Source organism: Stegodyphus dumicola, chromosome 10 (assembly GCF_044657685.1).
Source record: "Stegodyphus dumicola isolate Sdum_Otavi_A_Nest chromosome 10, ASM4465768v1".
Classification (NCBI taxonomy): domain Eukaryota; kingdom Metazoa; phylum Arthropoda; class Arachnida; order Araneae; family Eresidae; genus Stegodyphus; species Stegodyphus dumicola.
In genome coordinates this window covers 122,383,857-122,410,278 of record NC_140777.1, presented here as the reverse complement: position 1 = coordinate 122,410,278, position 26,422 = coordinate 122,383,857, and the positions used below count along the sequence as shown (strand labels likewise).

General features: G+C 35.9%; 1 protein-coding gene across 4 annotated transcripts in view; it reads right to left on the bottom strand.

Annotated features, from left to right (window-relative positions):
• LOC118204271 (saccharopine dehydrogenase-like oxidoreductase) overlaps nucleotides 1-26,422 on the bottom strand; it is a 117,046-nt gene that overhangs the window by 72,818 nt on the left and 17,806 nt on the right. For 3 of the 4 annotated variants that reach the window (XM_085825471.1, XM_085825470.1, XM_085825473.1), the window contains 4 exons: nucleotides 22,390-22,470; nucleotides 21,102-21,231; nucleotides 19,536-19,585; nucleotides 10,556-10,683 (listed from right to left, as the gene is read on the bottom strand). In XM_085825471.1, the coding sequence (XP_085681597.1) occupies nucleotides 10,556-10,683; nucleotides 19,536-19,585; nucleotides 21,102-21,231; nucleotides 22,390-22,470 (389 nt within the window). The remainder of the gene's footprint in view (nucleotides 1-10,555; nucleotides 10,684-19,535; nucleotides 19,586-21,101; nucleotides 21,232-22,389; nucleotides 22,471-26,422) is intronic. The other variant, XM_085825472.1, reaches the window with a different exon arrangement.

Sequence of the window (26,422 nt, the reverse complement as noted above, 5' to 3'; positions counted from 1 at the left end):
CATATGAATCAGTTTTTGAGAATGTACTCCACAAAGGAATCCCACCCCTTAAGCAGATAGCCGTAGTGTGCTTTAGCATAATCTAGTAAATCCAAACACTACTGAAATATTATATAGCTGACTTTCGTCATAGCTAGCAAATCGACATTCAAGTAATTGACTGCACGCTGCAAGAATAAAATGAAACAAAACAAGAAATAATTTTCACTCTAAGAGTATTAGATTAAAACAAAAGTGAAGAATATAATCTCATAATTAAGTTAGCAATTTTCTTATATTTAACGTCATGCAGTTACTTACCTTCCTTTTTCTAATCTTTTTTAGATTATACTTTTTATGAAAAATTATCAGTAAAAACTTTATAAAAAATTATTTATTAATGACCTTTGTTAGTTAACTACGTCGGTTTAAAATTCTATTAAATGCTATAAGTTGCAATAATTTTCTATGCTTAAGTTTTCTTCTTACTTTATTAGCAAAAATTTAATAATGAATAAAAAATATGAAAATAAAAATTATCCTTTTTTTCATCTTGCGCTCACAAATCATCATCGGAATATCCATTTACAATTATTAAAGCCTGAAAAAAGCATGCCTGCGATGATTTGTAGATACTTTATTTTTTACCACGATATTTTCGACGGCGATGTTTTTAAACTGCGAAATTTTTAAACTGATTTATTTTGTACTACGATGTTTTATTTTGTACTGTATGTTTTAGAACTGCGATGTTTTCTCTTTGCGATGTTTTGTAACACGACGTTTTCGCCTTGCGTTGTTTTCTCCGCCGTGTTTTTGCCGCGATGTTATCGGCGGACACCCCTCTGGATAGAGATTAAAAAAAGCAGTCGTAAACATGGAGGTAAGAAGTAAGACGGAGTAGCCCTAAACAAGTTTCTCCCGTACCCTGCTCTGAAGCACCGGCGATTCCTACGTGGTGACCAAAACATTGGGTCATTTACCATTGAGTTCAATGGGATTTGACGCGTTCGGATGTAAATATTTTGTAATTACGTCGTAAATATACATATAAATATATATATTTTCTTTTTCTACAACACTTCAGAGTCCTAAGTATATGAAAACAACATATTTTTAAACAACATTTCATACTGAACGGAATTAAATGCTATACTTTTCACAGGACAGTTTTCTCAGAATGGTTTAATTTGAATGAAATATTTTCACACGTTTTCGTTAATTACATTAGAAAAAAAAATTAAGATAATTTGATTTTATTCGGTTAAGGTACAAAAATTAAGATCAAAGTTTATTGTATTATTAATGTTAAAATTATGCATTATTTCTTTTCTATTTATAGAGCTTCTTCCTAAAATACTTTCCTAAATATGACATGATTTTTTGGCTTCTGAGGCATCTTTTAAATCGAAAAACGTAAGTCAATTTATAATTAATGCTCTATTCGATTCATTTTAAATTACAGAATTAATAGGAATTAGCGAAATACTTTAAATAGTACTTGACTTTCTCTGAACATTTCTGAAAGGGAATAAAATAAGTTTTTTTTTTTAAGTATTATTTAAAACTTGTAATTGAATTGTTATAATATGTAAGGGGAATAATTATTTTAATTATACTTATCAGATTTTTTTTACCCTTCATTTCAACAATACATATTCCAAAACTCTTTATTACGTTCTTATGTGCGCATCTCATAGCATTTGCTTTACAATACCTTTTAACAGATTGCTTTCCAATAGGAACAATTCTTGTTTAAATAGTTTTATAACGTATTTGTCAACAGGATTTAAATTTACGTTTACAATTCAATATTAAGGTTATTATATATTTAGATAACATTCATAATCATTATAAATTAGATACATTTAATAATTAGATTTCTTCACAGTACTTTCACAGTTGTTTATAAGTGAATAAATTCCTCATTTTAAATACATTTATAAATAATTTAATGACCTGCGTACGTTAAGAAGCCAGCATAAATCTCGAATTTCCGAGAAAAAAAGACTTGCGTGGGAAACATTTAACAATCTGGAATCAATAAGAGGACCATTCATGATCGGACCTTCTTTGGCAGGATATACAAATGTTTTCACCTCCGTCGATTACCCTATTTTCAAATTTTAAATAAGCTGTCTTGATGATGTAGCACGTTCACATGGTCACATCATCTTGACCGCACATGGTATTCCGCCAAATTCGCAAATGTATCCCTCTTCTGTTCCACACGTTTGTGTAAAACTGTACATAATTTTACACAAATGTGTGGTTACAAATCAAGGAAAAGTTAACGAATATATATGTATATATTTATTAATTTTGACGAGGAATGCAGCATTTGGTGGTAATTTCATTTTTTAATTAACCCAAATAAGTAAAATGTGTAAGCCCAAAGTGCTTATTTTTCAGATATATAAAATTAAAACGATGAGTTTAAAATGAGCAGCAGTAAAGCCTCTCCTCTAAAAAAAATTTAAAAGGTACATGTTAAATAATATATGGATGTGAAAAAAATTTGTTTTATTTAAAACATTTTGGCGTTTGGAAAATAAAATGAAAGTAGCGAACATTCTATCAAGGGTATCGAAAGACGTATACAATTTTAAATGTACCGTAAGGTTGTAACAGACCTATTTAAGTGTAATTGAACTATTTTATTCACGCCATGAACTCATGAACTGTAACCGAACTATTTTATTTAAAACGCCATCTCGTGGCGATATGAAAAAACGTCAGTCGACCTCCAGCCGCCATGATGATAGCTTACTATGTTATGTTATTCTCGATGTTTGATGTTCCATTTGGTATATGTTTCATTTTTTATGTATATTTCTTTTGTTTGTAACCGTTCCTGTGTGCTCTGTTAATAAATCCTTTTAAAGCTAGCCGGCATTAGTGTCTATTGAGGAACGGCTACATCACATTGCGCCCAACTAAATTTGAATCCAAAATGGCGCAACAAAATGTTTAGAATTTCTGTTTGGCTTTAACAAGCTCTTACTCCCGAATTTAAATTTTAGTTGCTGGAGATCGGCTCAGTTTCTTTTCAGGTGTGGACTACTGGTCAAATATTCTGGAAACCAATTCTGGAATTAAAATTGTCATACCGTGCTGCTAGCACATCGAATCATCAACTGGACAATTTCAACGGAAAAGATAAGTTTCGTTTACATTATCGTTTAATCTGAGTTTAAAGTTCTTTTAAACTGATTATTTATTATAAGCTGCTTCTTAAAGCAAATTCTTTACTGAAATCTCATTTATTGATACTACATAAGAGTATTAAACGAAAGCAAACAGCTTTCTGTTAACCAAACGTTATTTCTTGAATTGTAATTTGTTATTTTAAAATGTTAATTCATAATAGTAAATTAATTTGTGAATAATATTAATTACATAGTAAATTAATTTGTGAATAATATTGTTTCACTGAATACATGTTTTGATGTTAAAGTTTGAATATATTCATGGACGTTGTTCATTAGAATTTATTAGTTTCGCTTCTGCATACAGCAGCAGATGTTTTTTCCCCGCGGAAATGTTTAGACTAGCGATGATTTATGATGTGTTTACGTCAAATCTTTTATTATTTTTATTTCCTTTGAGTGCTGTTGTTCCTTATTAAATGTTTTATTCTACATAAAATAAAATATTGTACTTGTTGATTTATCTTTCGACGAACATTTTGAGAAAATGATTATAGTATAATACTTTAAGAAAATACGATTGTTTTCCTTTAATGAATGCATGTGTTGAAAATATTTCTTGAAGCGAAAGAAAATAATTATGAATAAAATCGAATGACTATTTAAATAAAGTAAAAGAGTTACTAAGTGTGTGTTGCTTAATCAGCTTAATATTTTGTTAAGATTAAGATTTCGAAGAATTCAGCTTAAATATAAAAGCTTATGGTAAGACATTTATGTATGTTTTGTATGTTTTGCTAAGTAGTAAACAATTTTTGAGCAATTTATTATATGTTATTTTCTTGATACAAGTTGAATTTATGAGGGCATTTTATGATATTTTTACGACTTCGAAATAGTAAACTTTGTGAGTATTATTGTTTACATTTATAAATACTGTTTAATAGTGGTATATAAATGTACGAGTAACATTGTTTACATTCATACATGCTGTTTAATAGGGGTATATACATTTTACTTAAAGGTATAATTATTAATTCTAAAATACTGTATTGTGAATAAAATCGAAATAACAAAAAATTCAACTTCATATTTTCCCTCCCCCCTGACCTCTCATATAATTATGGCTTACCTTGCCAAAGCACGAAAAGAGGATTTAAAAACTCTCGCTGTAGAACTGGGTTTCACTGTAAACGACACTATGCGAGTAATAGATCTTAAAGATCTTATTGTCAATTCTGACACTTATGATGAGGCTTTTACCAGGAATCTTCTGGAAACTTTAATCGAAACTAGACAACAAAAACAACGTGAAAGCAACGATCTGGAGACACGTCAAAGAAAAGAACAAGAACTTTTATTAGAATTGGAACGTTTAAAATTAAACCTGGCAGCTGCTAGCTCAAACCCTAACTCTGTCACCTTTGCTTCAAATGCAGCTATTGGAACAAATATTCAACACCTAATCCCAAAATTTACAGGAACTTCTGACATTGCAACCTACCTGCAAATTTTTGAAAGACAATGTGAGAAAGTTAATATAAAACAAATAGATTACATCACTCATCTCCTACCTCTTCTGCCTATAGACATTTCGCAAATTATTTTAAGAGAACCAAAAGACAAATTAGAAGATTATTCTTACATCAAGAAGATTCTGCTACAAAGATTCAAATTAAATGCTGAATCATTTCGAATTAAATTTACTACACACCAAAAACACCCTGGGTCTTTATGGAAAGATTTTACTTACGAATTAAACAATTATCTCGAAGAGTGGCTCCATAGTCTCGATGTTACAGACTTCGAATCACCCAAAGACTTGGTCCTGACGGATCAGCTTAAAAGAAGAGTCAGTAGTGACGTTAAGGAGCATTTTATTGATACTTGGGGAAAAATAAAGAGTTCATCTGAATTAGTGCAGAAATTGGATGATTATGAAGCTGTACGTGTTAAAAATACGAACTATAAAACTCAACTTCCTGGCAGGCGGAACTATTCTTACAAACCGACTAATCCATCCAAACACAAAGTAGAAAATCGAACAAGTGACATACAGGGAACTCATAAAACCTTTTCAAATCGTGTTCAGCAACAAACAGAGGAAACGCGACCTCCTTTAACATGCTATGGGTGCGGAAAAACTGGTTTTATCAAGTCTAAATGTCGAGACTGTAACCCCCCAAAGACTTCAAATTCATCAAATTTTGGCACTATTCAAATCCGATCCTGTTTATCTTCCACTCGGTCTGCTGTATTTCCAATTAGTATTGGTGGTGTTTCCGGTACAGCTTTCGCCGACACTGGTGCTAGTCACTCAATTGCAAGTGAATCCCTCTATCATATTCTGCAAAAAACAAGATGCAGTATTTGAAAAGACAACACTACAGGTGTCTTTCGCTGATGGTTTGGAATCTGAAAAAGAGGTACTTCGCACCGAACAAATCATTCTTCTCAAAGGCAGAGAGTTCAAAACTCCGCTCCTTGTGTTGCCTGATGCCAAAAATAACTCGACTCTGTTAGGAACTGACTTTCTTCAAAAAGCTAAAATTGTTTTAAATTTTGCTGAAAATAAGTGGAACTTTTCTGATGAACCTCGAAGAAAATATAGCTTCGTGAAACCTCATCAATCCCAAGTACTGGAAGAAACCCCAGTTGTTGTAAGCAACTGCCAACTACGAGAAAACGAAGGACAACAATTAACTACAGCCCAACGGCTTGCAACTGATGCATTGCTTAACAAATATCACACTGTCTTCAAAGTAGGGGGAGAAGCCACTCCATTCATTGAACACCATATTAACACAAGAAACAGCCCCCCTGTTTCAGTCCCTCCATATCGGATGAGCCCAAGTAAGAAAGAACTGTTGAAAAAGGAACTTGATTCCCTTCTAAAACAAGGTATCATAAAAGAATGTGAAAGCCCCTATGCCTCTCCTGTGGTTCTGATTCCCAAGGCAAATGGAAAAGTACGGTTATGCATTGATTATCGTAACCTAAATGCTCAAACCGTTCCAGACACTTATCCTTTGCCACGTATAGATGATTTGTTGAGTGAAGCAAAATCGACACCTTATATGTCAACTATTGATTTGAGATCCGGTTATCATCAGGTGAGAATAGCTGAAGAAGATCAAAATAAGACTGCTTTTGTTTGCCCTTTTGGTACATATAAATTTACCCGAATGCCCTTCGGATTGAGAAACGCTCCTGCCACTTTTTCTAGATTGATAGATAGGTTCCGTTCTGGACTTAATAATGTGTTTGCTTTGACATATTTAGATGATATAACCGTGCTGTCATCTAGCTTCGAAAAGCACCTTTCTGACTTAGAACAAGTTTTCCAACGTCTATCGTTATTCAAGCTCAATGCTAATCGTGAGAAGTGCCACTTCTGTTGTGAAAAAGTGAAATATTTAGGGCATTACATTACTAAGCATGGTATAGCTGTTGATCCAAACAAGACTGCTGCCATTGAAGACATGCCATCGCCGAAAACTGTTAAGCAAGTGCAATCGTTCGTACAAACGTGTTCCTGGTATCGTCGGTATATTCCAAATTTTTCTCAAATAGCCAAACCGTTAACAGATTTAACAAAGAAGAAAGCGCTGTGGAAGTGGGAAGCGCAACAAGAAAATGCTTTCCAAGAGCTGAAATCCAAATTAATTAGCCCGCCGATTCTTAAGCAAGCTGATGGAACGAAGCCTTTTATCATTCGCACAGATGCTAGCAATGTAGCCATTGGAGCAGTGTTGCTACAAGGGGAGAAAAATGAAGAACACCCTATAGAATATGCCAGCCGCTTGCTGACTGCATCAGAACGAAACTATTCCACCATAGAAAAAGAAGCCTTAGCAGTAGTATGAGCACTCAACAAATTTAGAGGATATGTTGAAAGCCAGTCTATCACAATCACCTCTGACCACCAACCATTGAAATGGCTGATGTCTTTAAAGTCACCAACTGGTAGGCTCGCAAGATGGGCCTTACAAATCCAATCCTACAATCTGACTATCAATTACATTCCTGGACGATTGAACTTTATTGCTGATCTATTGTCTCGTCCTATTTGTGAACACTCAAGTACAGATTCTTGTCAAGTATGTGCTGTCTCTGTCGAAATCCCTACTATTAGCCCTGCAGAATTAAGACAATCACAGCTAGAAGATGATGATCTTCGGAAGATCATCGAAACTTTTGAGAGTCCAGAGAAAGAAGCAGACTGTGCAACTTGGACTGGAAGAGGCTACGTTATGAACAGAGGAGTTTTGTACCGATATTCCCCTGATTCAGAAGAGGAAGAAGCTCAACTAGTTATACCTCAAAAAAGAAAAGCAGAAATCTTGAAAGAATATCATGATTCGCCAACGGCCGGTCACTATGAATCTGAAGGAACATTTTATCGAATAGCAAAAAGATACTACTGGGTTGGAATGAGAAAGGATATAGCAGAATATGTCAAAAGCTGTCTCGAATGCTGTCGTTATAAAGCCACTAATCAAAAGCCATCTGGTTTACTTCAAACTCCAGTCTATGCTCAACGTTTTGAGACCTTGTCAATTGATCTTTTCGGTCCCCTTCCTGAAACACCGTCTGGTGAAAAATGGATTTTTATTGTGCAGGACTGTGCAACGAAGTGGACAGAACTATTTGCTTTAAAGGAAGCCACGGCCAGAGAATGTGCCACTATTCTTTTGGAGGAAGTCGCTCTTCGATTTGGGTTACCCAGGAAAATAATAAGTGATAATGGTACCCAGTTTACTAGTGCTGTTATGCAACAACTATGCTATATCTTGAACATTGATCAAAGTCTTACTCCTGTCTATCACCCACAATCTAACCCAGTTGAAAGGAAGAATAGAGATCTGAAACCACGTTTAGCAATACTTGTTGGTAACGACCATCAGTCATGGAAGGATAAACTGCCAGTAATAAGGTTTGCTTTGAATACAGCCAAATGTGATTCAACTGGACATTCTGCTGCTTTTCTTCAATTTGCACGAGAGTTACGAACCTTAGATGATGTAAAGCATGATATAAAAGCCGTAATTGAGAACGATAATTTTGTTCCCGAAATTACTCCATATTTGAAACGTTTTGCAAGAAATGTATAACAGGTACGAGAAAGAGTCGAATTGCATCAAGATAAACAGAAACGTTATGCTGACAGAAAACGAAGAGAAACACCGAAATTCGTTCCTGGAGATAAAGTTTGGGTCACCCTCCACCCAATCAGCAAAGGTCCACTGAAGAAAACTGCTAAATTCCTGCCCAAGAGAGATGGTCCTTATGTGATAGTGACTACAAGATCTCCAACCACTTATGATATTGCCGATCCTCATGAACCAGACAAAATTCTCGGCAAGTATCATGTTTCAGCCTTGAATCCATATCAAGATCGAAATAAGTTTCAAAACACAGCTCGTGTAACTCCAGTGGTTCCCTTAAAGAAAAGAGGACGCCCGAAACGTGTAATACCACCCGAATCTGCACCTGTTGCACAAGGTGCTGGTGACGCTAAATTTCCTGCTTGTCAAACTGGAGCCCATTCATCTGATTCTCCGCCCGCTGCACAAAGTAGACAAAGGTCAGTTCCTGACTTCTTGCCGAGACGTCTACGAAGTCAGAGGGGGAGGATGTAACAGACCTATTTAAGTGTAATTGAACTATTTTATTCACGCCATGAACTCATGAACTGTAACCGAACTATTTTATTTAAAACGCCATCTCGTGGCGATATGAAAAAACGTCAGTCGACCTCCAGCCGCCATGATGATAGCTTACTATGTTATGTTATTCTCGATGTTTGATGTTCCATTTGGTATATGTTTCATTTTTTATGTATATTTCTTTTGTTTGTAACCGTTCCTGTGTGCTCTGTTAATAAATCCTTTTAAAGCTAGCCGGCATTAGTGTCTATTGAGGAACGGCTACATCACAAGGTATTTTTCATTCTTTAAGCATAGCATTTTTCTTAAATTCTATATTTTTGTAGTTCAATAGCTTAGAATTTTATAAAACAAATTCATAATCAAAATCGCTGTTGTTTAGTTATCGAAAAATAACCAAGATGTGATTTTTACGTATATGTCACTAAACTATACAAATTGCTTAAAAACAATAGCTATTGACAGGGGCTTTCCACCCAACATTATTAATCAAGCAGTTAAAAAATTCTCATCTCAACACACTAAAAGGCACACTCTTGTTTTAGGAGATTATAAAAATTCTGTTGTCATTCCCTTCTTTCCATCAATTAGCTATAAAGTTGCACATATTTTGCAGAAATTTAACTTTCGAGTTGTTTATTCTCCCATCAATAAAATTCCGAGTTCTATACTCAAGGACCCCATTCCGCATATGAATTCCTGGGGTATTTATAGGATTCCTTGCCAGTGCGGTTTAATTTACATTGGCCAAACTAAGAGAGCCTTAAAATTTCGCGTCAAGGAACATGAGGCATATGTTAGAAAAAAGGAAACACAGAAGTCTTCTGTTGCTCAACATTGTTGGTCCGAAAACCACACTTTCAGTTTTTCTGCTGCCAAAATTATTCAAAAAACATCTTCCATTCGAGAACTGGATTTTCTAGAGGCATTTCACATTCATAAAAATCTTTCTGTTCTAGTTAACGATCCTAATTCCAATCCAAATTTGCCTTCGGCCTTTAAAGAAATTATGTTTTAGTTCTGGTTTCACCAACAGATGGCGCCACTTGCTTATTCTTGTCCAGGCTTTCTTATCTTATCTAATCATTATTTCCTATTTGGTTCATTTGCGGTTTTGCAGCTGAAGCTGGTGGTTCGGTAAAACCATCGAAACTAGTCCTGTGAAAAAAATTTTGTCAATATAACGCTGATTTTTGTTGTTTGACTTCTGAATTAGTATACAAATTGCTATTATCCGTCACACTACAAATGTTTCTTTCATGCGAAAGTGTCCCTTTTATGATTTGTATAAAACTGTCGGGAAACTGCGATCAAATCTTCGCAAATCTGTAAACTGAACTGTGTCGAAATACTATCAGAACCTGTCAAGCGAGCTTCTGAATGTAAACAAAGAACACCCCATCTGGTGACCCAAGCTTCAAAGCAGTGCTTCACTTCTAGTGCCGGTTGGCCCCTCCTTCCTTTCCTACCTATATGGTCGTAAAGCGATAAAATATCCAGTTTGTGAAGATTTGAAGTTTTACACAAAAAGAATTAAATTAGCCATAAATACTCGTGAGTTGCTAAAACAATGCTTAGTGTAAAGAAATACAGGAAAAATTAACGAAAAACGTACCACTCAGCTTTGCCCCGAGTACAGAATAAATTTTTATTGTTACCGAGAATGCCTATTATATACTCTTATTAATTTCAAAGACGACAAAAAATATTGAAAGCAAAAACTATGATTTAAAAATATTATTAAGACGTTTAACATACTTCCAATGCAAAAGATGAGTTTCCTTTATCGTCTTTCTTTTAAAGAGATCCTTAAATAACTTCAGAGTCGAAAAATCTTTAAGCACTTTTATCAAAGATACAAAACTGCCGAGATTCGTCGAGCGTCCCTAAAATGACATAATGTTTTACGATATTAAAAAAATCATAAAAACAATTAAATGTTAAAGAAATTTTTTGGATATAAAATAATAACAGAGAGATAAAAATTATGACTTAATTCTTAAAGATTTCATTAGCTTTAAACATATAAGAGCATTTGTGCAATATAGGCTCTTTAAGATCTGGAAGGCTGTAAATGCTGGAGTTGATTTCAGACTTGCATGTATAACCGGAATTTACTTATAAAATTTGGTGTCCAATGAATGAATGGTGCGATCTCCAGCGCATCGGAACTGTGCATCCAGCAGATGTATATAAGAAACTATTCTTGAACTGCTGTTGAAAATTTCTCCTGCATTGCGATTTAGGATACCTTTCAACGACTAAAAAAACACCTCGCTTAAAGATTCGAGTTCATTACGAGCAACTGTCAGAGTTTCAAAGAGGTCGTATCATTGGACTGAAAGAGGCAGGTTGGACATCTGAGAATAGCTCGTCATATGTGTCGAAGCGATGCGGAGATTAGAAGATGTTGACAAGAATGGGTGGACAATGGTAAATTTCAGCGTCATGATAGTAGCGGTCGACCTAGGGCCACAAAAGATCGGGAGGACAGAGTGATTGTCAGATCAGCTGTCACAGCGACTGATTCATCGCTTTCAACCATCAGACGTGCGACTTGCACACGAGTGTTCACCACAACCATTCACAGACGGCTAATAGAGCGAAATCTACTCTCGTACCGACCTTTACGCCACCTGCCACTTACGCCTGCACACTGTCGAATCAGATTGCAGTGGTGCTTGGCTCGATCAGGTTGGAATGATGCTGACTAATGTATAGTCTTTAGCGACGAATTCTGCTTGCAACTGTTTCGTGACGATCATCGAAGAGGTGTCTGGAGAAGCCCAGAGTAGCGTGCCGATCCTGCTTTCACTATTGCGTGCCACGCAAGCCCTCAACCAGGAGTTATGGTCTGGGATGCCCTTTCCCTTGATAGCCGGACTCCTTTGGTCGTCGTTAGAGGCACTCTTACAACACAGCGGTACGTCGACGACATTCTGAGACATGTTTTGCTACCGTTCCTTTTGCAGTACCCTGGCTTTAGTTCCCAGCAATATAATGCCAGACCACACGTGTTGCTATGAACTGTGTTACAGTTTGCCAAACACTTTCTTGGCTAACCAGATCTCCAGGTCTCTCTCCCATCAAGCATGCCTGGGATATGATGGGAAGGCGACTGCCAGGAAATGTTGATGACGTAACCCGATAATTCGAGCAAAATTTGCAAGAAATACCACAGGAGACCACCCGGGAGCTTTATCAGTTTATGCCACGCCATATGGCAGCTCGCATCCAGGCTAAAGGTGGGTCAACACCCTATTGGAATCGTTACTTTGTAGCTATGTAACCCAGAAATATAAATCATTCAATTATTCTGAAATTTTAATTATTTTCTATTCTGTACATAATCTTCCTATCCACAAATTTTTGTCTTCATCGGACAACTATTTCTTGATGCGTCGATTTGTTTTGTTATAGAGTGTATTTCCATTTAGAAAAATGTTTTAAAAGACGCAAATATGAATTGTCATTTTTAAATTTAAAGAATTCAATTTTGGAAAAATTACGAATTCTAACTTTTTATGTGTTCCTCCAGCCCCTATACTTATATTTAGGAAAATGTTGCACTCGCAATAAAAATTAAAATACAAAAGATTTGATTCCCGTGCTATAAAAATTAACCGGGACATTTAAATGCCGGTTAATATAAAAATTAGAATTCAAGGTTGATTTTCCCCTCTTAAACTCAATTTAATGATTGTTTTGTGATTTACCAACGTCTGCATTTATAATTTTATTACATGTGGTATGTCAAAAGAATTGTCACACATCTAATTTATAATTTTCCAAAGTGTAAAATATAAATTATAAATATAAATAGTTATTAATAATACATTATACAATTAAGTGTTAATGTCTTGGAACGCATTTTAAATATAGCGGACTCAAGATAGAAACACTATCTGCTAAAATTTTAGTGACTATCTACTTTGTCTATTTCTCTATTTAATGTATTTTTTGAAAATGAAACATTACATCTAACATTAATATTAACATTAAGTAATTCACATTCACAGTTTTTGTACTCAAATGCAGTCATTTATTTTAATTATTATTGTTACATGTCTTCTGTAGAAAAACACATAATAATAATAATACTTTATTGAATTAATATTGAATTTAAAGTATAGATATCTTATTGTATGCTTTAACATCTGTTATGCACGTCTTATTTAATTCACGTACTATGCATCCACAATTGTGCATTTTAGATCCAGAGTTAGGCAAAATTATTGAACGACTTGCAGAACTGAATTAATACCTAAATAATGTCTGAAATTAAATTAGTTTATATCTTTTGATATGAAATATACTTGCTATTAATTAACTGTATGATGAGCTCGAGTTTTTCTCTGAAAGGCCTAGGGCAAAAAAGCGATTAATAGAGATAAAATAAGCACTCGAAAATCATTGAGTACTTTTCACTAACAAAAACAGCTCAAAATTAAGCAGCTAGAGTTCGGCTGACAGACAGATGGAATGTGCACTCGACGAAGCGTTTATATAGCCCGGCATAAACTACTAGATTTATTAGAAACAGGTTATACATGTTCAGAAATATCGGTTACCATTTAAGAGGTGGTTTCAAGAATTTTTAATGATGCGCATGAGCTTCGTTATCTATATACAAAATTATCGGGACGATTCGAGAGATTGTTTCGAGAATTTTCAATGATGGGCAATGTACTTACTGATTATTAAAAAATTCTGGCAGATTCCGTTATATGCCATACTGAAATACTGCATTAGTCAGGGCTGTCATGAGAGATATTTATTATTCAAATACCACTGAAATTGTAATCGCATTCTTTTTTTGGTGAATTCTTCTACACTGGGCATCAGTAAAAGTAGTTATTCCAAAGTTTTGGGAAAAACTGTTTAACGATTTCTTAGGTAAGGAACCAAAGATTTGAATGGTCTCAGTATGTTAGTTCTCATGTTAATTGTGTGGAGAAACAACATTACTTTCATTTAAAATTACTTTCTTCAAAATTACTTTTATACATTCATTCATTCTTCTGAAAATTTTAAAAATATTCGCGCAATTTCCCCCTTTCTCAACGCTTTCAGAAAATGAGCTCCAATAAATTTAAAAATATATTCGTCGATGTAGCAATCATTTTCTTACTAACAAAGAGAAATCCTTGCAAACTATCTGCGAAAATCACACCGAATCTTTCCCTTTTAATTGTTATGCGAGCTTAATATAAAAACCTGCTTATCACAGCGAAGCAAACATGAGCTGACATTCAGTTAATGGTTTCGCCCAGTCAACTGCACATTCATCTTCCTTAATTATTTATGGAGAATTTGAGGCTCAAGGAAAAGCAGAAACGACAAAATGAGCGAACGAAACTCAAATTTCAAAGAAGTAAAATATAGAAATCTTTTTAGACATTATAATATTAATGAGAATTATTGAAATGTCATTTCTTTTAAAGGAATAATGTTATGGCAGTTTCCTGTAATTTATCCATGATTAATTATTTTTCATCTGTTACATTCTTATTGTAACTGTGTCTTTCAGAAATTTAATTATTCGCATAATTTTCCCCTCTCAATTTTCGAACCATAAATTAGTAATAAAAGGGGGAAATACGGGAGAAATACTCTCTCTCTTGCTGAATCAAAACGTCCGCCGGGAAAATTAAACTTATAACTTATTTGCAGCTAATGGATCGAAAATCGCTACATTTGGAGAGATATTAATGTCTTTAGACTTCGGTTTGCGTCGCAAATTTCAATGGCCATTTGTTACAGTTTCCGTTTCGCACCCAATAATTGATGCTGGCTTTCTGCAAAAATTTTTTCTTTTGGTCGACATTAAAAATCGACGCTCAACTCGACTCAATCACACAATTTTCTGCTGAAGGTGATATTGGAAATGCCACTAATTTTGGAATTAAATTAATTGCCGGTAATTCTTTCCACAAACTACTTGAGCAGTATTATAATGTCATCCGCTCGGAAACCGTAAAACCAGCTGCTGACCACAGTATTGTACATCACATAGACACCACTGGACCACCAATCTTTGCCAAAGCAAGGCGGTTGCCTTTTAAGAAATTAAGGCCGCAAAAGAAGAATTTAAATATATGCTTTGAACAGGGAATTTATCGGCTCTCAAAAAGTACATGGACCAGTACACTACACATGGTTCCCAAGAAAAACGATGACTGGCGTTCTTGTGGGGACTACCGACGTCTTAACGCAGTTACTTTGCCTGATAGATATCCGGTTCCTCATATTCAGGACTGCATCCAAGTTTTGGAAGGAAAAAGTGTTTTTTCTACGTTAAATTTAACTCGTGCTTATCATCAGACTCCAGTCAATCCACCTGATATACCAAAAATTGCTGTCATAACTCCTTTTGGATTATTTGAATTTCCTGTTATGGTTTTTGGGTTGTGTAACGCTACACAAACGTTTCAGCGTTTCATAAATGAAGTCCTTCATGACTTAGACTTTTGTGTGCCATATTTAAATGATATTATTGTAGCTTCGACAAATGAAAATGAGCACCTAAATCCATCAAGAACTAAACGAAGGTGTACGCCTTCGTTTAGTTCTTGATGGATTTCAGTCCTATGGTGTGGTTGTCAATCCATCAAAATACGTTTCCGGAAAATCTCAAGTGTCATTTCTTGGTCATGAGGTTTCCTCGGAGGGTGATTAATAGATTTTCCGGAATTCAAAATTTCCCAGTACCCCAAATTGTCCAGGAATTGCGACGTTTTCTGGCCATGTTGAGCTTTTATCTTCGCTTTCTCCCTCATGACGCTGCAAAGCAGGCGCCTTTGCATACATATTTGATCGACAGCAAAAAGAAAGATACGCGGCCAATTATTTGGTCAGCCGAATCTTGCACAGCCTTTGTATAATGTAAGGAGGACATATTGTCGTCAACAGCTCTTAGCTACCCTTGAAAGCATCCGTTAGCATTAATGGTTGACGCTTCTAATTCGGCCATGTGTGCGGTTTTGCAACAGCTTACAGACGGAGCATTGAAAGCCACTGGCATTCTTCTCAAAAACGTTTTCTGCAGCACAATCAAAACATAGAACGTACCATCGCGGACTCCTTAGTGCGTATGAGACAGTTGAACATTTTCGTCATATGGTGGAAGGCCGAGTATTTTCTATCTATACGGACTACAAGCCTCTGATTTTCGCCTTTCAATAAAAGCCCGGCAGGGCCTCACCAGGTAAATGCGTCACCTGGATTACATAGCGCAGTTTACAACTGATATTAGGTATGTTTAAGGCTCTCAAAATACGGTCGCTGATGCTCTGTCCAGAATTGAAGAAGTTCAGTTGCCTACAACAACAGATTTCTCCGCCATTTCAGAGTGTCAGAAACAAGATTAGAATTACAAAATCTTTTGTCTGACAAAGGTTCACATGGACTCATTTGGTTGCAGCTCTATTACCTATACAGCTGCAACCAAATCTTTCACTGTACTGCGATGTGAAGAACAATGTGGTGTGGCGATACGTTTCCCTGAAATTTAGACTTTTTATTTAAACAGCCTTCACAATTTATCCCATCCTGGCATCAGAGATTCTCGCATGTTAATTCAACAACGTTTTGTGTGTCCTGGCATGCAGAATCGCGGTATGGGCTAGAGCAATTGGACGCGGGACATATGCCTCTTAACCTCTGTTAAACTTCATGCTTCCCCTTCCTCTGTCACCTGTCACCTGTATGGGCTAGAGCATCTGCAGACTGTCAAAGGTAAAAAATCCACAGACACACTCGAACTCCATTGCAACACTTTGAGTTACCATCTGCTCGCTTTAGCCATATCCATATCGATTTGGTTGGACTCGTACCTTCATCACAAGGTTATGCATACCTCCTTACGTGTATCGACAGGTACACACGTTAGCAAGAGGCTATCCCTATTTTGGATATGTCGGCTGACATAGTGTCCAAAACATTTTTTTTCCTCGTGGATCTCACGGTTTGGAATACCCGAGTGCATTACCACAGACCAGAGACGATAGTTCGAGTCTCAATTATTTACTGCATTAACGAAATTGTTGGGAACTAAAAAGATCCGCACATCACCATACCATCCGAATTCGAATGGACCTGCCGAGAGGTTTCATCGTTCTCTTAAGCAGGTCATTAGACGCCATACTTCTGTTCACTGGATTGATGTTCTTCCAACAGTGTTGTTAGGATTAAGAACGGCTTTTAAAGAGGACCTGGGTTATTCCAATGCTGAAATGGTCTACAGTGTCAATTTACATTTACCTGGAGATTTTATAAACCCTCCAAAAAATCAATGTGTCGAGCCTCATGTATTTCTCTGAAAATTGCGTGAAACCATGGCTGCATTAGCTCCTACAGCCACAATTGTGCATTCTTCAAGATATGTGTTTATTCCTAAAGAGCGCGCTAAATAATCGCAAGTGTTTTTAAAGTGTGATGCATCAAAAAGGTCTTTGGAGCTTACATATATGGCTTAGTTTTAGGATCTGGTTCTAGGTCGCACATCCAAGACCTATCGTATACTTATCGGTAACAAAGAAACAGTGATCGGCATTGATCGTCTTAAACCGGCCTTTATTTTTGTACCAGAAACTGCCAAGACTAATATTTCAGCTATTTCCCCTTCGAAACCACCTACACCTTCACCCCCATGTGTCTACACCCCCATGTGTCTACACCTCCAGTTGTCATTGCATCATCGCCTGTGCCTGGATTCCAGAGCCAAGATGTTTTTCCGCATACACGTTCTGGACGTAGGATCCGATTTAACCGTCGGTACCTTTAATTTCGTTGACACTGGAGGGGTAGTACTGTGGCGATACTAAAGGAACTTGTTTTCGTTACTCGCAATAACGTGCCCGAATCTCTAGTTGTAACTGTAACGGAGATTTTCGAGACGCACAAAAATCACTTCACGCTCTGTCGCCGTCGGGCTCGGTCGTATTTGTGTACCGATGCAAATATCTTCAATGTTGATGTAATGAGTAATTATGTTGTAATTAGTGTAATTAAATGTTTATTATTTGAAGTCAACTATCTCTATGTGTGTTAATACGTCATACAGTGAAATCCTAGCCAAGCCTCTACAAATATTAACTGTCGCATTCCGCACACCGCGACAATATCATTCATTTTTGAAAAGCTAAATCAAAGGTATGTTCTTATTTAGACACTTGAATGAAAAAGGCGTCTAAACAAATACGCGACCTCCAATTTTTTTCTTCCGTTTACACTGCACTGGTTTCTTTTTATTATTTGTTTAGTAGTCACTAGGAGTTGCCGATAGGCGGCGCTGCTATCGACCTACACAATCGTAACTGAGTATTCTTTTTTGTGTATTTGCTGCAACAAATCTTACAGCTTTGTGATTGAGAATTTAAAATGTTTAGGGACCAGATCGCTCCTCTACAACAACAAAATGGTTAATATATGAATAATAAAATAAATACATTGTTACGATAATCTTTGTTATGAAACACAAAGTCAATCAGCTCCTGAGTACAAGTCATTAGCAATGTCTATATTTTCGATAACGGTGGAAGTGTTGCGTACTGCATTGGTTTCTTTTTAATAGCAATTTCTTAATTATTAAATTGTCGACATTCCCCCATGAGTATTATTTGGTTTTAACCTCAATAATAATGTAGTTTTTTGAAGTTTTAGATTTTTTAAAGGGATGTAAAACAATAACTTTAATCAGCTATTTTTTTTTATTATTAAACAATATAAATGCTCAAATATTATTTTAAAGTATAGATTCGGTCGCGTTTCCTTTTCGCAGTTTTTTATTGTTTTATTTGCATCTGACTCTGTTTCATTACTAAAATTTGAGTTACTGAATGGCAACGCTTTTGTCTTTTGAAAGCTGTTTACATTATTTTTGCGATTTCGTTGTAGTTAGTTTATCTATGTAGTTAGGCCCCGAACCAACCATCAAAATGGAAAAAGAGAGTCTTGCACTCTGCCTCTGCGTTATCATTTCATGTATTACAAATAGGATTTTATTCCTCACTTTCAGCAAGGTTGATTAGCATCTGAATGGCACGGAAGCCGCCGATCGGTGCAACTCCATCTATTGGTGACGTTGTCAAATGCTCGTTATGAATATTATTTGTTTAAATTCTATAATAAAGTATTTTTTTTAAAGTTCTAGATTTTTTCCTTTGTATATGCCTTATGATCTACCTTAATTCCAAATTTCAAGTATCTAAGTCATTTAGAAGTGGTCTAGGTTTTGATCAGTGAGTAAAAAAGTTACAGTTTTGAGTCCTTTATAATTCCATAACCATAAAAGGCAGACTGATGAAATTTAGGATTGTAGGTGTTCAAGGAAGCTGTATTAGATATACGAAGTTATACATTTGTTGGTCTAATAGTTTTTGAGTAATGGGGAGGTCGGAGGTAGCTCGAAATGGTTCGTGTAAGATACACTCGCTTTTTTTTTTTTTTTTTTTTTTTTTTTCCCGCCTGTTCCGAACTTAGCTGATACACTGCCGTGTGTCTAAATATTTCCTGATTCGTAATTCTTTATGATTTTGATCATTGCACATGCTCTGATTCGTATATTTTCCCCGATTCTCTTGAACTTGGTATCTATTTTAAGTGCTTAGAACGGATATCAAGTTTAAGGCATTCATTGGGTAACTACAGCTTGAAGTTCTTTACAAAGCAGATTAGAATACTTTTAAATTAAAAACAGTATAATAAAGAATTTTTTAAAACAAGATATGGAACTAACCTGAGGTCCCTCTCCGATTTCAACATAATATTCTACAGAATTTAAAACACCTGTAAATAAACAAGATTTACTTTTTTTGAAAAGTACAAAATGTTTATCAATAAAGAAAATACTTTGTTCGCTTAGTAATAAATATTTAAACTGTACTCTGATGAATAAACAAACACCAAATTCAGAAATAAATTGATAAAATTGTAATACATTGATGCTATTATAAAGTCCACATATAAATTAATCACGCATTTCTAAAAATATTTTATGAAGAACGGAAAAAGAAGATATATATATACATTTGACCTATTAAAAATATTCCTCAAGAAAATTAATTATTTTATCTAAATAACATCTTTTAAGCAATATTAAATAAATACGTTTTCTTTTAAAATCAAAGGAAGAGATAAGTACCAAATTTTCTTAAATGCATTTTCTAACTATTAATCTTCACATATAAGAGGAGATCACATTTCTCAGAAAGGCATATAAAAGGGAAAATTCATCTTATTCTTTCAGGCACTTTTATGTTACAAACACTAGTTGAAATTTTTGTACATACACAAGGAAATATCAGATAGTTTTCCCAGTGAAACAACTTTTTTCTTTCTTTTGTTTTCAGTTATTAACTCTACCATCCTTTTTCCAGCTTTTCTTAACAACACTGTATTTGCTATGAAATTCTATCACTTTGTATAATGTTTGTTGATCTGAAGCAGAAAAGATAGTATTTTTCCCCATGCAACTTTGAGCTTTCTTATTAATACTGAGAACCCAACAAACAGCCACACTGAGTTCCTGTTTACATTTTGTTAAGAGGTTTTGCCGACAAATAAATAACGCTTTAGTTGTAAACATAAGAAGGTAGCACATTTTAATTAAAAAATTTTGATGATCCATTCAAAAGCTACAAAGCATCTAATACTGCCAGGTACACTTATGTATATCGCAAATTAAAACTAATTAAAACTGATTTTCGATTTAAAAAAATATTGGCAAAATGTGCAAAAAACAGCAAATGAAGTACAATAACAAATTCGCTGGAAACCAATTTGCTTGAAGAAAAGCGTCGTGGTTGAGAGCCAAGTAAACTATGTTTGTGAGCCGAGATGTAGAACATCAGTATCTTAGTTTTAAAGTAAATGGTGTAAAGCTGAAACGTTGAAGAAGATTTCAACAGCCAAAGATCCTCTCTAATTAGGGGGAAAACTTGTCACAGTAAGCAGGTTTAATAAAAGGCAGCTTTTTTACATATCGATGATCTAAATTTAGTAAAATAATTTTATTTCTCTCCCCTTCTAATGTATACACCGCTAATACTCTTCTTTTATAGCAGACAGCATAATTTTATGCTGGAACTTCACACACAAGAATTATAGTTGCTCTTCACAGATATCCTACTATTGACAAATACTCCTGACTCCCGCTACCTGCAACGATATAGACGGCACTTTTCTCAGAACTTTACCATACCATATTTTTCATGATACATGTAGCACAGTAGTTATGGAAGGTAAACAAATTAGTGCAGACGTTAAAATTACAGAAAACTCACCAAAATAGGCATGTATTTACCTGGAAATTTTTCCCTTAATAAGCAAACACCATAGTCAGAAGGTATGCAACCAAATCCACACTGTTGTACTATGTAAATGTTTTTCTCAAGAGCACTCCGGAAATATCTTGCTTGAATATGTAAAAAGAACTTACAGAAAGAAAATACGTTAATAATGAGAGATGAAAGAAAATTACTGCATGAACTTAAAACAATAATGATATAAATTAATAAGCGTTAGTAAAATTAAAATATTTCGATACTTACGTATTAGCCTATCGACTGGGAAAACATCGCCAAACAGCGTGATTTAGCGCCAGTTATGGATGAGCGTGATGTAACAACATACTCATATCATCTGCATTTTCGTTTGATGTAACACTAAATGATTAAGCCACCTTTTGTTTTTATGAAAATCAAGGTTATAAACTAATTGTTATTGCTTTATTCCCCCCCTCTTTGATTTTGAAAAAAAAATGATTAAAATTTGGGTGATTTACAGAATTATGGAATCCTATCATCAAAAAACAGTATGTATAGACTGTATAGACATTTTTATATGTGTTTATAAGACACTAGATATGATCAACGGAATAAAACAAGCAAGAGTAATAGATTGGAACAATTACTCATAGGAAATTTGTACTCATAGCGTTCTAAACAGAACTTCCGGTGAAATGAGAGAGCCAAACAAAACAGTAGAAATAGACGAAAACCTTTCTACGAAACTAAAAAAAGAGCGGGTGGAATATCGATTGTTTATTAAATACAAAGATGTCAGTTTCTTCAGAATTCCGCAGGAAAAATTGGCGCAACTTTGGTGGGATTTCTGCCAACTTTGATGGTTCGATGGTAGCGAACTTTCACAGTCCACGGAATAATACATATTATAAGTACCAACATTTCTAAAACTTTTATCGACTGGCGTTTCCCATTATTCTAACATTGTCAAAAATCGAAATTCGTTGAAATGCGATAACTTTTTTTAAACAAACAAAATGCAATAAAGTTTCGAATGCATTTTGGCTGACAAAAATCTAATACACTGCAATATTTCATTAAGAGAAAAAACTACTATACATAAGGATTATAAGTACAGTGAAATGCAAAAAGTTCATTCATATAAAGAAAATCGTAAAATAAAATAATAGCTCAAATGTAATGGACCATGCATCAAACACGTGATTATAAAGTAAGCGCTTGAAAAGGAAAGGCTTGAAAGGAAAGGAGCATCGTTAAAATATCAGAAGCCTCCTGTATTTTTTAAATCTTTCGTATTTTAATTTAGCATATAACAGGAAAACTTACTCTGATTTCAATACTAAGATCCACATAATGGGTACCATTTTCAACACAAGCTGAGATAATGTTTTCAGCATGAGGTTCATACTGTCAAGGAGAAATAATGAAATTCAGATCAATATTAATAAATAATAAAAACATATGTACAGTGTTGAAGTAATGTTCAGTAATTTTTTTTCCGAATTAATGAAGCATTTAAATCAACAAAACCTTAATTTAAGAAACTCAAAATTTGGCAGTGGAAGAAGCAAAGATGAAAGTACAACAGTCATAATATATTTGTTTTTGATTTCATATGGCACTAAAATATGTTTAAAAATACGACGATGAACGGCTCTTTTTATAATTGATTGCTGTCATATCAATCAATGAATAAAATTAAAACTGAATGCAACTGACTCCTGATTAAAAGGCACCGAAGACGGGTGCCCACGGTTAGGCCAAAATCATGTTTAACCCGACAGCAGTTTTGTAAAAATAATAAACCAGGAAATTGGAAAAACCTTTGTTATAATTAACAGATAGAAATGTTAAAAATTTTTCTATATTGTTACGTTCTACGGGTTCGTGGATTTGGCGTGACTGATGACAACACTTGATGAAAAATCAAAAACACAATTTATTCATCAGTATTACACAGGAGAGTTACAAAGACACGTTTACAGCCATCAAAAAACTATGATAAACACGCTGAAAGAAACAGCATCGCTGCCTTCAGGCTATCAGACTAACGGCGAAGACAGCTTCCGACTCAATTCATCGCTCTCGAGCTAATACCTGAACTCAACACATTCAAGATACTCTTCATGATAAACTGCTACTCAGTATATAGGCAGGATATTTATAGTTTTTTACCTGCCTTCGAGAACATTCTTGGGAAACCGGTAAGAATTCGTTCTAGAATGTTTTCACTCCGAATATGGCATATCGCTAATTTGGCACCAATTGGGCAATTTCGCGCCAAATCTGGCAGCCTGCCTTACTTTGCAGTTTTCTGGAAACCCTAAACCAGGGTTGCAGGGAAGTTATCTTACCGCAGCTTGGCATTTTGCAAGGCTTCCCCCCCCCATGGACTGCACGTCCCGGGCAATACAATCCTTGGTCAGAAGCCAAATTCAGTACAAACTAAGGATAACAAAACAAACAAGAAAGTAAGGAAAATTAAGACAAATAAATATTTACACTATTTACAAGTGATTGCGTTAATAAGAATTATGGGTACCTCTATAGAGCAGTTCCCACTGAAATTTATCTGAGCTAACGGAGACAACTCACGTAGCCGACTTATCTCCAAAACCAGTTTTTTCCCATACGGCAGCAAGTTGAAAAATCTGAACTGCAGGCATAATGGAGCTAGTCGATAATGGAACTGACTCCGTTAGCTCAGATAAACCCCAGTGGGAACGTCCCTTTAGAATGAGAAGTACTAGGTACCATAGTATGTGGCTAATCTGTCACAATGAATGACCTTAGGTTTAGAATTGGTTGACTTACGGATCCGTATCACGACTTCGTCCAGTCTGATAAGAACTGCTTGAGGACCCTTCCAATGCAACTGCAGTTTGGCAGAAATGCAGGGCAGCAGAAGAGCAGGTCCCTTGTGATGGAGATCATGACCGAAGAGCAACTGGAATGGAGAATAGCGGTGCTCTTGTGGACTGCATTATGGTAAGCAAGCAGGAACAGGGGCAGCTTGCTATCCTAGTTTTCTTAGTTCTTGGAAACCATGAGCGAGAGATTTTTCAGGATTGTACGGTTAAACCCCTCTACCATGCCATTAGATTGCAGAAGTAACGGGGTAGTTTGCGTTTTTTGATTTCCAGTATATCGCAGAGTCCCTTGAACACAGCCGAAGAGTTACCTTCCTGCCATAGTCGGAATTAATCTGGAGGGATCCCTCACATAGACACCAAGTTGTGTCTGTCGTACGGCCTCTTTGTCTGGAATTGGGTACGCTTTGGGCCACTTCGTAAAATAATCTATGACAATGAGGATGTATTTGTTGCCATCCGTGGTCCTTGGAAGAGGTCCAAGTATGTAGAGAGCAATTTGCTCGAAAGTACTTTCTCGGCTGCTCAGTCATCACAAGATCGGCCCCACTTCTCAACATCGATTCTAACTTAACTCCAGATTTAGCTCTCTCAAAGTTTGTTCCTGTAGCCGAAATACCCTCCTGCTGGACTGCTGTGTATTTTCTTCGGAACATCAGGTATTTCGGTCTCGAGGAAGCAACAGCTGCCATCTCTTATTAGTTCCATCATTGCTTTTTATAGTCGATATAAGACTCCATTTGGAAGTGGAGTGAGTCTCAGAGAGCCCAGTACCTTTTAGTTTAGGACTGAAGATGGAAATGTCCTGCCACTTGGATTTTATACTGGATGATTCCTTCAGCTCTATGGCTCTGTTGGATCAGATTGGCATAATGTCAGGATCCGCCAACTGGTCTTTAACTTTTTCATCACTCCACAGATCTGGATCGGGTGATGTTGCAGATGTTATTTGCCGGATGTTAGCTTGCAGTGTGCAGGACAAGGCTTCCTGGAGCATTTCCATAGGAGAATCCTAGACGACATTTTATCTCTTAAGTCATATTCCTGGATTCTTTGAAACCATCTGGCTATTTATCGTTCAGGAAATGATGGAAATCTTCTGTGGTTTTTACGATAGCAAGCAATTCCTTACGGGTGACACAATAATTCTTTTCCGGTTTCGATAATCACTTACTCCAATAGGCTGTTACTCGCTCTTGACCATTAATTATTTGGGAAAGGACAGCTCCCATACTTCCGTTGGTCACATCTGTGTCTAATATAAATTGCTTATCGGTCTGGGGATATGCGAGCACGGGCGTAGATATCAATGCCGCTGTCAACTGATTAAGACGTTCACGCCGGCGCGGGCCACCGGTGGCCCGCAATAGTCTGTCTCATCGGGAGGCACGTACCACAGTGGCCCGCACTAGTCTGTCTTATCGGGCGGCGCATGCCACCGATGGTACACATTCGATTGTGTTATTAGACGGTGAAAATTAAAATAATGAAAAATTAATGTTTATTTATTATAAAAACGTTTTAATAACAATTATTATTAATAACTATTAGCAAAAGTACAACTCGTATACAGGTCTGAAGAGGTAATAATCGCGCGCCGCCAGATGAAACGCGGCAAAAATTCGAGCGCCGTCTCACGGCGAAGAACATAAAAATTGTCCCCGGCGTGAACTTGTTAAAGGATTTTTCGCACACCGCAGTCCACGCGAATTTTTTTTTTACTCTCTGTTAATTTATGCAGAGCCCTTGTGGTGTTCACGAATCTTCAGTAATAGGTACAGAGTCCCAGGAAGCTCCGTAGTTGATGAATATCGACAAGGTGGCTCGGAAATGCTTTGCTCATAGTTAGTATATAAATAAGTCCTATCCCACAAACTTGTTGTTTCTTTTAATCGGAACACATGCACTCCCGCTGAACTAACAGATGCATAGGGAGCAGTCCTGAAATCCCGCTTAGTGCATTAGTAGGCGAGTTTTATAACCTCGCCGAATGCTTAGGAGGAATGGTTTTTGTGCTGAACATAGTAGATTCTCCATTTCAAATAGTAACAGTTACGCACCACATGAAGGTCCCATACAGCGCAATTCGCTCCAAAACTATTGTATACCATGCTCTAAGTATACTCGAAGAACTCTGTATATTGATGCTGCTGTTCAAACCATGGAGAAAAATAACCTGTGAAATCGTTCTTTGACCTGCTTTGAATGTGGGATCTAGGTGAGTGTATCATCATTTAACCCCACGGTATCTCATGTTGCTAACTATTTTAATAGTTTTGCTATAAAGACTGATGCACGGTGCTCGTCGATGGCACTTACCTGGGCAGATAAGCATACTTTGAATTCTTAAGTTGGCAATAATTAGTTTATGTTCGTTGACCCATTTTGTCCATTCTTGTGCTGTAGTCTCATATGCGTTGTGGCCGTGTCCTTTGGTAACTAACAAAAAGTCATCCTGATAATGCAATATTTCTGTGTCAGGATCTACG